The 10,377-nt window shown below is 38.0% G+C and overlaps 1 protein-coding gene across 1 annotated transcript; it reads left to right on the top strand.

Moving 5' to 3' along the window:
• The first annotated feature begins 661 nt into the window (after positions 1-661).
• Positions 662-7,316, top strand: LOC104587044 (uncharacterized). Its single transcript, XM_010244483.3, has 8 exons — positions 662-775; positions 881-1,255; positions 3,173-3,664; positions 3,857-4,003; positions 5,717-5,842; positions 5,918-5,965; positions 6,130-6,569; positions 6,647-7,316. Exons 2-8 carry the CDS (start codon positions 901-903, stop codon positions 7,238-7,240), a joined length of 2,202 nt encoding a protein of 733 aa, XP_010242785.1. The 5' UTR covers positions 662-775; positions 881-900; the 3' UTR covers positions 7,241-7,316.
• Positions 7,317-10,377: the final 3,061 nt, after the last annotated feature.

Raw genomic sequence — 10,377 nt, 5'->3', positions numbered from 1 at the left:
ACTGTTTGGTTGGATAGAATTAGAATCCTATTTCCATTCTTGTTGGAATGACATTTCCTCATTTGAGGGAATGGCCATTCCCTGCCCTCCCTTGGGAATGAAATCCCATTCCTATGAATTTTAATTCTTATTTCAATTCCTGTCTGAACCAAACAAATTATGGGAATGGACTATTCTAATTCTGATTCCAGAAGATTTCGATTCCAATTCCAACTATAAATCAAACGGACCCTTATTTTCCATCACAGCATGAGTTATCTACTTATCTTCATTCAATGGCATCAATGTTAACTTTAATATGTCACTCTTAGAAATTCGAAGTTATTTCTGCTCTTCCCTTTTCCTTTTTGTACCCAATAAATTTTACTTCAAATTGAAAATATGCAATTGTGGTCATTCAATCTCTTTAAAACTTTGCTGAATGGAATCCTAAAAGGATGGATGCCTTGCAATGGTGGGTTTCAATTCGAATTCCTTTCACGTTTCAAGAGGGCATCAAATGGCTCTTAATGATAAGAATGCTCTCATTTTTACGCTGCTCTAGATGGAATAAACAGAAGGCACCTAATTGCTAGTAACAGCTTTCAAATTGCCTTTATTCCTTCACTCCCTCAAAAGCATCTTGCTTCAGGCTATAAATACTGCATCTTTCTTAACTATCAACCAGCTGAGCTTTTCAGTTCTACATAATTTGGAACCGACTCCGATAGCCATCCAAGCTTGCATTTCTACACAAGCAAGAGAAACTTTAGACAGTAGTGAAACCTATCTGCTGGTAAAGCGTCTCGAAGCTTTTATTGTCACCATCTTGTCTTAATTTCTTGTTCTTGTTTTTAATTTATTTGATATTCTTGATCATCAACTGCTCCAATCTCCTCAGCTTTTTGGAGAAAAGCCACCATGTCATCGCTGTCAAAAGCCATGGTTCGTGAAGTTCTGACGTACGATAACTACGACGACTGGAAAATTTTGATGAAAAACTATTTGGTGGGAAAAAACCTCTGGGGCATTGTTGATGAAACAGAACGTGAACCACCTACTGATGATCCAAGTTATGCAGCCTGGAGAGAAAAGAATAGTAAAGCTCTGCATGCGATCCAAATTTCATGTGGAACCGATATGTTTTCCCATGTCAAGAAGTTGAGTTCAGCCAGAGAAGCATGGAAATGCTTGGCTAATGAGTGCATGTCAGCATGGGGCAGGAGTAGGAAAATTACAGAGACACTTTCTTCTCAATCTCAGAAGATGAAGGAAGGTAAGGTCACATAGTTTAAAGGGCAAATTAAAGATTAATTAGGCTGCATTTGGCATTCCTTATTTTAATTTAAGGACTTATCTACTTTTTTCTGTAAAAAATTCAATGTTTAACTGCAAAAAAGGAAACAAGTCTTCAAAATAAGAAATGCCAAATGCAGCCTTAGTACCCTGGACATTGGGGTTAATCTCACTTTAGTATCCAAATTTGAAAACTTACCATTGCAATACTTGACTGTCAAAAACTGCTAGTTTGGTCCAAAATCGTGAATGACCTTAAATGGTGCGTGAAAGGACACAAATGCCCCTTCAAGTTTTGAATAGGTGAGAGAAGCATAATTTTGAAATGGCCAAAATAATTATGTTTAAATCACTTTTCACTCTGATTTGGCACTAGACCTGTTCATGGGCCGGGTGGCTCGACGGGCCAGCTCGGCCCTCGGACGGGCTTGAACAGGTTTTTTGGCCCGCAGGCTTAACCTCAGGCCAAAAAGCCCGGCCCGCATAAAATTCGAGCCGGGCTCGGGCTTTGCCAAAATAGCCGGCCTGACCTATAGTTAAACCTAAGTAAAAACCTTATGTGATGTCCATTTGAATAAATTTTTTTATTTGAAAAGTTGTTGATTCACTTGTAAGCCCATTGTTCATTTAAATAGGGGAAAAAAACATCTGAATTAAAATAGATAATGTTCATTTGAATAGAGAAAAATTCGAATTTCTTTTATTAGGTCGGGCTTCGGGCTTTGGACTTCGGGCTTTTTATCAGGGCCGGGCTCGGGCCCAAGTTGTAAGCCCGTTGGTCGGGCCGGGATCGGGCACGGGCCTAACATTTTTCTGTTAATAAAGAGTAAAAGCCCTGCCCGAGCCCGACCCCGACCCGGCCCATGAACAGGTCTATTTTGCACCATTAATTGTTCACTTTATGCCCTAACCTTTATGCCGAAGAACCAGTGTTTCCTGGCAGAAAAACTACATGGAAAAACATTGCCAGAGAAGATGATGTTGTTGCCGGAGAAGAGAGATTTAGACCACCATTGTTGTAATCCTTTTTTCAGTTACTCAATCCATAACAAGGGGGCTAGACTGTGTAGTTGTTGCTGGAGAAGACAAATAATTCTTACCGTGGCCGGGGAAGAAAATTGAGGTAAAATGATGTCAAAAGTATTAAAAAGGTAATTTTAGCATTTTTAAAAAATTTAAGTGACACATGTAGTCACGTGAGAACTGACAGACTACTAACAGCATATACTAAATTGCCAATTTTCGAGAATTTAGGTAGTGCAATGGCAAATTTTGAAATCCCAATAGTAAATTGGAACTAACCCCCCAAAGTAAAGATACTAATTTGCAATTTACCAAAAAAGCTGCAAAAATGGCCACAGCATTTTCGATTGTGACGCCAATAAAATACTCGAATTGTAGTATCACATTTGGTGTCAACCTACCTTCTGATTTTGACCCCAATTAATAAACCATTCTTGCATAGCCGTTTGTTTCTTTGAGTACAAAATACCAGAATGATCTGCTTTGATTTGATGTCTAGCATGTCTGTTCTTCATTGGGGAGTCTGCTATTAATGCGAGAACGTAACCCAAAGCTGCCATCCTGAAAAGAATGCCAGAGGTTGGGTCTGTATCCAACCAATTCCCAAGAGCTGTCAATTAATTGGGTGTTAACCCAATCCAATCCAAATCCAAACTCAATCTGCTATACTGATTTGATCCAATCCAAAATTGAAATTAGCAAACCCATTTGCCTCTTTCACCAATGCCATATGAACCTGTAGGGAGGAACTTGGGTTTTGAAGATTAATTTGCTTATTCTGATAGGCTCAATACCAAGAACAACTGGGCTCAGTTCTATCTTCTAAAATATGTATGGATGAAAGAGATTGAGTATATATATATATTATTTGCAGTGCTAGGTGATGATGGTGGTGAAAGCTTGAGCAAATATCGGATCTTATATAATGCTGCTTTCTATGGTGACTGGAAAACGGCCAAACGGTTCATTGACAAGCACCCGGAAGCATTGACTGCCGGTATTGATAACTGGTCGAAAACTGCTCTTCACGTTGCCGCTTTCTTTGGAAACACTAATTTTGTGGTAGAGTTGGTGAAGATCTTACCACCAGAGAAACTGGCAATACAGAACCTTGTTGGTTCTACTGCTTTTCACCTTGTCACTGAAGGAGGGACCAGAAAGATGGCGGAGGCAATGCTGGAAAAGAACCCTGGATTGTTCCATATCCGTGACTTCAATGGAATCACCCCACTCCTTTCAGCTGCAAATTTCTGCAGAAAGGATGTACTGCAATATCTCTATGGTTGTGCTACAGATGCATGTCTAAATTCAACTATAGAAGACTCTGCAGCACTTCTTGTTCACTTGATTGCTGCTGATTGCTATGGTAAGCCACCTCTAACTCTCCATCTTTACATGACTAAAGCTCTGAGCTCCTCATAATCTCCATTTCCACCCCTATTCGATCTGCAGAGTTCAAATGACTAACTACTGCTACTGACTCCCCTTCTCACTGCGAATTTTGAACCCAAGTAGACCCAGATATATATTATTCTAGTTTATGCCTTTGCAATTTTAGGCATGGCTTTGGATCTTTTGCATCGCTGCCCAGAAGTAGCCAGTACTCATGTAAATGGGGAAACAGCGTTGGATTTTCTGGCAAGAAAACCTTATGCATTCAAAAGCAGAAACCGGTTTGGATTTTGGCATAGGCAAATCTATTCATGTAAGTATATTCCTTTCCCAATCTTAATTTGCATTGTGTTTGTTACTTACCTGCTTATTTCATGCTTCTCTGAGCATATAAAGACGCATGTGCATATGTGCTCACTGCTTGTATTCGCTCTCTTTGATGATCTCCTCCTAATTCCCCATTTGAATATAACACCATCACCGCTTTTCTGTCTTCGCCCTTTGTTATAACAGAATAAGAAAATAGTAGAGAAAGTAATAAACAAAGATTAAAGTGTGGATGGGGGAGAAGGGAATAGGCGGTACTCAGGCTCAGTTTGGAAGCAGTACAAATGAAAATATGTACAGCGTAAATAGATACAAAACATAAGGTTTTGTACTCTACAAATTTGCATTTGTACTCCTTACAAACTGAGCCTCAGGGTTTTGCCATGGTTGGGTTGATGCATGGAAGATGCTCTCCTACAGAGGCGATGAAATTGGAATGGTGGGCAGAGTCAGCGTGGAGATGCAAAAGACAACCAAGGGAAGACGACTCTCTCTGACTCCGTGGTCACCTGAAAGTGATAAGGTTTTTGCTTCGAACTGTTATCAGAAATGGTAGCTATGTCTGCATTTGGCATTCCTTGTTTTAAGGACTTATTTCTACCACTTTCAGCTTTGAGCTGGGAAACGTTTAACGAACTAGGTGATGCTTTGGAGGTTCTGCAGGGGTCGACGACAAAGATATTCTAAGGTGGAAGGGGCTTGACGGGGAAATTGTTTCTGATCAGAGTGGTTTTAGAGGGTCCGGTGGCTTTAAACTCCAGGGTGGGGCGAATATGTAAGGTCACAGATTTTCCAAAAGAAGCTAGGCGTGAAGAGTGTGGTTCATTAAGGAGCAGGTTGAAGTAGCAGCGGTGACAGTGGAAGTATAGCTAGTTATGCAAATTTTGCTTGGGATCTCGATATTTTCTTTCGGGATTGAGAAGAAATTGCTGGTAATTTACTTGTTGTACTTGAGCAGAATTGTCCAATGGATTAACGTTTCGCAAGTATTTCTAAGTAGATATTTCAACAGCCCAATAGACAAGAAAACACACTGAAATTTCGGAGTCTTGTCTCTAAACAGACTGTTGGGTTCAGGTCAATATCTACTGGGCTGTTAAAAAACAGTTGGAAAGGCTATTTTCAGTGCAGAAAGACCAAAGCTTCATTTGAACCTTTCCAATTTTCAGCTTATTTGATCTTTCCGCATGCTTGTTTTTGGGTTTTTGGATCTGATACCTAACGGAAAAAGACCATTTTTTTATCTTTTGAACTTGCTGCAGACCGAAAGACTGTCAAATACCAACTAAAATTCTTCCAATCTAATGGATAGTGATGATGATCTAGTCTACTACATTGGTGGTATTCCAGGATTTAATAAGGATTTGAGGGATTGTACTTCGTTGTGTTGGTAAAAGGTCCCAGAGGTTGCAAGAGTACAAGAGGTGAGGAAGAGGAGGAAGGGGAAGGAGCTGCAGATCTCCCTAGTTTGGAGAGTTTTGGGGGTCCTATAGCTTTTGGTTGGGTTGGGCCTTGGGCTTGGGATTTTCTTTTGTGTTTCTTTCTTTTCTGGCTTTTGGTTTTGGCCGTGGGCCTTCCCTTGTAGGTCCCTGTAATTTCTCTTATTTCTTTTTTATATTTGATTTTTAATTTACTACCAATCAATAAATAAATAAATAAAACTCCTTTTAGTGCTTTGACCACCCAATATATTTGACAGGGGTCCATGTTGAACTACCTACCCATAGCCATACTGACAAGAAATTCTACAAGGATGAGGAGGATTCTCTGGAGGAAGAACAAGTCTCCATTAATGGTTCCCACCAAAGATCCAGTACCCATTTAGGTGAGTTATATTATATTACAGTATGCATGCATTGAAATGATTAACAAATCCATATTAATCCATTTTTATTTGCAGTGCTTTGCTACATTAATCAGCTACTTTGGATTGTTCTTCAAAGAATAGGTAAAGAAGGTGTTCATTAATTTGCTTATATATAATGTTTTCTAAATCTTTGATGACTAATCCCAGTTCTCTGGCTTTACTCTTACTTTGCTACATTATTTATCTGTTGTTCTTGTTAATTAGCTAACAAAGTTAACTATACTCCGACCTGTTTTTAACTGCAGTACCAAGTATTAAGTCGGTCCGCAAAAGCAAGCTGATGCATTTGCAAGCTCGCGAACTTGTCGAGCACCTCTTTAAAAATGTTCTAATGGCCGTAAAAAATGACCACAAAGTTGAGAAGTTGCTTGGGCCACCACTAATCGCAGCTACTGAGTTTGGAATTGTTGAATTTCTAGAAATGACTCTTAAATATTATCCTCGTTTGATTGAGTACCCAGATGCAAATCTCCGTTGTATACTTCATGTGGCTGTGCTGAATCGACAAGAGATGATTTTCAACCACCTGAAGAAAACAGGCCGACATTTAGCACTCAGAACATTTGATAGAGATATTTATTTGAACAACATTTTGCATTTGGCTGCAAAGCTAGCACCTCCTCAACAACTCAACTGCGTCTCTGGTGCAGCTCTACAACTGCAGAGAGAGCTTCAATGGTTCAAGGTGGATCTGCACATTTCTTTCTTTCTTGTTGGTAGAAACTTCTGTCTTCTTAAACATTTTTTCATCATTAATTCCAGGTTGTGGAGAAGTTGGCACCTCCAAAGTACAGAGAATGGAAAAACTCGCACGGCCTGAAACCCCAGCTCTTATTTTCTGAGGAACATAAGGATTTAGTTGCCAACGGAGAAGTCTGGATGAAGGAGACAGCAACATCATGCACAGTTGCAGCTGCCCTCATTATCACAATAATGTTCGCTGCAGCATTTACTGTGCCTGGAGGCATTCAAAGTGATACAGGAAACCCCATTTTCGTGACTTCTAAGTCTTTCATGGTTTTTGTGATATCTGATGCATTTGCGCTCTTCTCTTCTTCAACCTCAATGTTGATGTTCTTGTCTATCCTCACTTCACGCTATGCTGAGGATGATTTCCTCAAATCCTTGCCTCAAAAGTTGATAATTGGGCTTGCAATGCTCTTCTTCTCTATAGCAGCCATGATGACAACCTTCTGCTCCACCATTTTTATCATGCTTTGCAGTAGACTGCGACTGATTTCCATTGTCCTAACTTCACTTGCTGTAGTCCCAGTAACACTATTTGCTTTTCTGCAGTTTCCCCTCTTTATTGACATGGTGTTTTATACATATGGTTCCGGAATATTTCGTTACTAGGAGTAGATTCATTTCATCTTCACTTCTTATCTTTCATGATGAAGGTTTTTTGGGGGAGAAATATAGAAATTCTTGCTGTACTTGTATACACTTGCAATTTTTGAGCTGTTACTCTTGTGGTTAAGGTCATGAAGCTAGACACGTCAAGAAGCTAGTATTAGAATAGCAAAAATAATTTGGAAATCAGATGGCTGAAAATTATCTGAAATTTAAGATCTTTTAGTCAAATGATACAATCATACGACTTCCCTAAATACACCCTTATTTGGAGAGAACTCCAGACCTTCCGTTTCTCACCCTTGAATCAAGAGTTTCCACCAAAACCCCATCAACCATCAATGTCCATTCAACAAAATCCGGCCCCTTGGGCATCCGAAATTAAACTCTTCACAACAATCTTCATTCTCCTTGCGAGGACCATGCATAGATATAATTTTGCATAAAATTGCAAGTTATTTAAATAGAAATTAATTGGAATTCAGAGATCATCTGTGCAAAAATTCAAGCAGATTGGTTGGTTGCAGTTGACAAATTTGATGCCTTATTTGGATTTAGTAGGAAAACGTTTTGGCATAATTTATAAACTCCAAAATTACAATGTAAATCAGATGGACAATATCAATCTATAATTATTAATAAAATGGTGGGCCTTTTAACTGATCATGTATGAAGTATTAACTTATGGGCTTCCGAATAGTGTTAATTATGGGTTTTATATACAAGATTAAAGATATTTCTACAACATCAAAGGAATCATATATTAGATGATTTTGAACCAAACTATCCATTAAACAGAGGATTCAATGTTTAATCCCATATGTGCTACATTAATTTGTTATATTTTCATGAATTCCATGGGAGATTTAAAAATATCATTGTCATATTTGCAAGAACAAAATAATAATAAAGTGGTGGAGAAAAAAAAGTGGTAGCCATGACAATTCAACCCTTGGTTCATTTCTTAGGGTCCATTTGGTTTACAGTTGGAATCAAAATTGTAATTAGAATTAAAATATTTCGGAATCAGAATCGGAATGGTCCATTTCCATATCCTGTTTGGTTCAGACAGGAATGGAAATGAGATTTAGAATCAGCAGGAATGGAATTTCATTCCCAAGGGAGGGCAGGAAATGATCATTCCCTCAAATGGGAGAATGCCATCCCAGCAAAAATGGGAATGTGAATCTAATTCCACCCAACCAAACAATTGGAAACAGAATAATCCATTCCGGTTTCAATTCCAAACCCCTATTCCATGAACCAAACGGGGCCCTAATTTAATCTTATTCAAGGTTTTTCATTTTGATTTCTGGGGAGTTATTGCATTTTCTTATACTTTGTAAAAGAAATATTATTCCTACTTAACAAAAATTTAAAAATCCTACTGCACCACACCTCGGGGTGGCAAAATCAATGAATTGGATTGGGTGGGGTTCATGTTGAAGACTAATCCATCCCCCAACCACGCACCCACTTTCATTGATGACCCATATATTCTGTATGTACATGGGTTGGGGCCCAACCAAACCAACCCATCCATTTGAACATTTAATAAACTATGTAAATAAATCCTTATTGAAAGAGAAAAATATTTTGGTTTTTCTATTTTTCCACATGTCAATACTTGGTTCAACACACACAAAAACTGAGATTCATTTAAATGCCAAAGAAAGAAAGAAAAAAGAAAATAAAGGAAGGAGAAAGAGAAATGAGAGAAAAATCTATTAATTTGGTTGTAACCCAAGAAAACACCCACTTTAACCCAACCAAACCAAATCCACCCATTTGAAAATTTAAAGCTATGTAAATAAATCTTTTTTGAAAAATAAAAATCTTTTGGCTTTTCTATTTTGCCACATGTCCTATTTGGTTCAACACAAAAAAATTGAGATTCATTTAAAAGCTAAAGAAAGAAAATAATAGAGGAGAGAGAAAGAGAAATGAGAGAAAATAATCTTTAGTTTTTTTGGTTGGTCTTATTGCTGGTTAATTTTAGGTCGAGTTTTGATCCTTTTGACAATCGCTTATTTGGGGTGCTTGTGGTCTTGCATGATTTGTGTGGCTTGTTTTGTTTGTAGGATCGGGTCTGGGCATGGTGTTCAAACTCGGGCTTTTTATTGGTTAGATGCATTTTCTTTGAGGCTTTGTTTGAGGTTGTCTTAGTTTTGATGGTTTTGATTTTATGCCATCCCAGTTGTTTTGTGCCATTGTCTTGGGCCCGAGTTCTTACTCTTAAATATATCCTTGTAACCTTCTTTCTTTTTCTTCATAATAAGTTTATACCTTACCTTTAATAAAAATAAAAAAAACAAAAACAAAAAAAAAAACAGAGAGAAAAGTGAGTGGAGAAAAAGTTTGAAGAGAGAGAAAGAGTATAACCAAGAAAGGGAGAGAGGAGAAAGGAAATAGAGAAAATATGTAAGGGAGGAGATCTAGTGTTGGGTTTTAAGATGTCTATGAGCAAATCAACAAGAAGAAGTTCCAGTAGGATAATGGATTGAGTTTACTCAATGAGATGTAAAAACCATGGAACCATAGTCTAAATATCTAGTTTCCACCATTGATCAATAGGATTAGTAGAATACAATATTCCCTCTAGCAACAAGTAGAGACATACGGGCAAAAGATATAAACTCTCTTGGATTAGCACAAATAATCTCACTATCAAGTGGAAACAAGTGAACAATGGAAAAACATAACTAAGAAATGATGGAAATCCAAAGATGAGATGTAGATTGATGTTCACAAACCCAATGTGGAGACCTCTCTTATAGTAGGATGCCTAGTCTTCATCCTCCAAAGGGAATCCCTATTTTTCTTCTCTTCTGACGGTAAAGAGAAACCCCAATAGAGAACAAAAGGGGAATGGGGAGGAGAAAGAGAAGAGATAATCCATGAGAGAAAAAGGAGAGAGGAGAAAGAGAAAGAAAGAGGAGAGACATTCGGAAGCAGAGAAAAAATGTAAAGGAGAGGTGAGAGAGAAAAGAGAGCATAGAAAATTGGAAGAGGAGAGAGAGAAATACATAACTTGTGTAAGATACCCATGACCCAACCTAATCTTTTTTAATTTTTCTTTTTTTTTCTTTGAAGAAGGTAAGGTAAAAGTTTATTAAAATAAAGAAAAATATACGAGTATA

Source organism: Nelumbo nucifera, chromosome 5 (assembly GCF_055504915.1).
Source record: "Nelumbo nucifera cultivar China Antique chromosome 5, China Antique-T2T, whole genome shotgun sequence".
Classification (NCBI taxonomy): domain Eukaryota; kingdom Viridiplantae; phylum Streptophyta; class Magnoliopsida; order Proteales; family Nelumbonaceae; genus Nelumbo; species Nelumbo nucifera.
This window is presented reverse-complemented; position numbering and strand designations above follow the sequence as displayed.

Bases quoted from the DNA above. Each gene is read 5' to 3' on its own strand.
- LOC104587044 (XM_010244483.3), top strand. From the start codon at position 901: ATGTCATCGCTGTCAAAAGCCATGGTTCGTGAAGTTCTGACGTACGAT. The intron at 5,843-5,917 runs GTGAGTTATATT...TTTTATTTGCAG, and splicing joins AAGATCCAGTACCCATTTAG to TGCTTTGCTACATTAATCAG. The intron at 6,570-6,646 runs GTGGATCTGCAC...CATTAATTCCAG, and splicing joins GAGAGCTTCAATGGTTCAAG to GTTGTGGAGAAGTTGGCACC.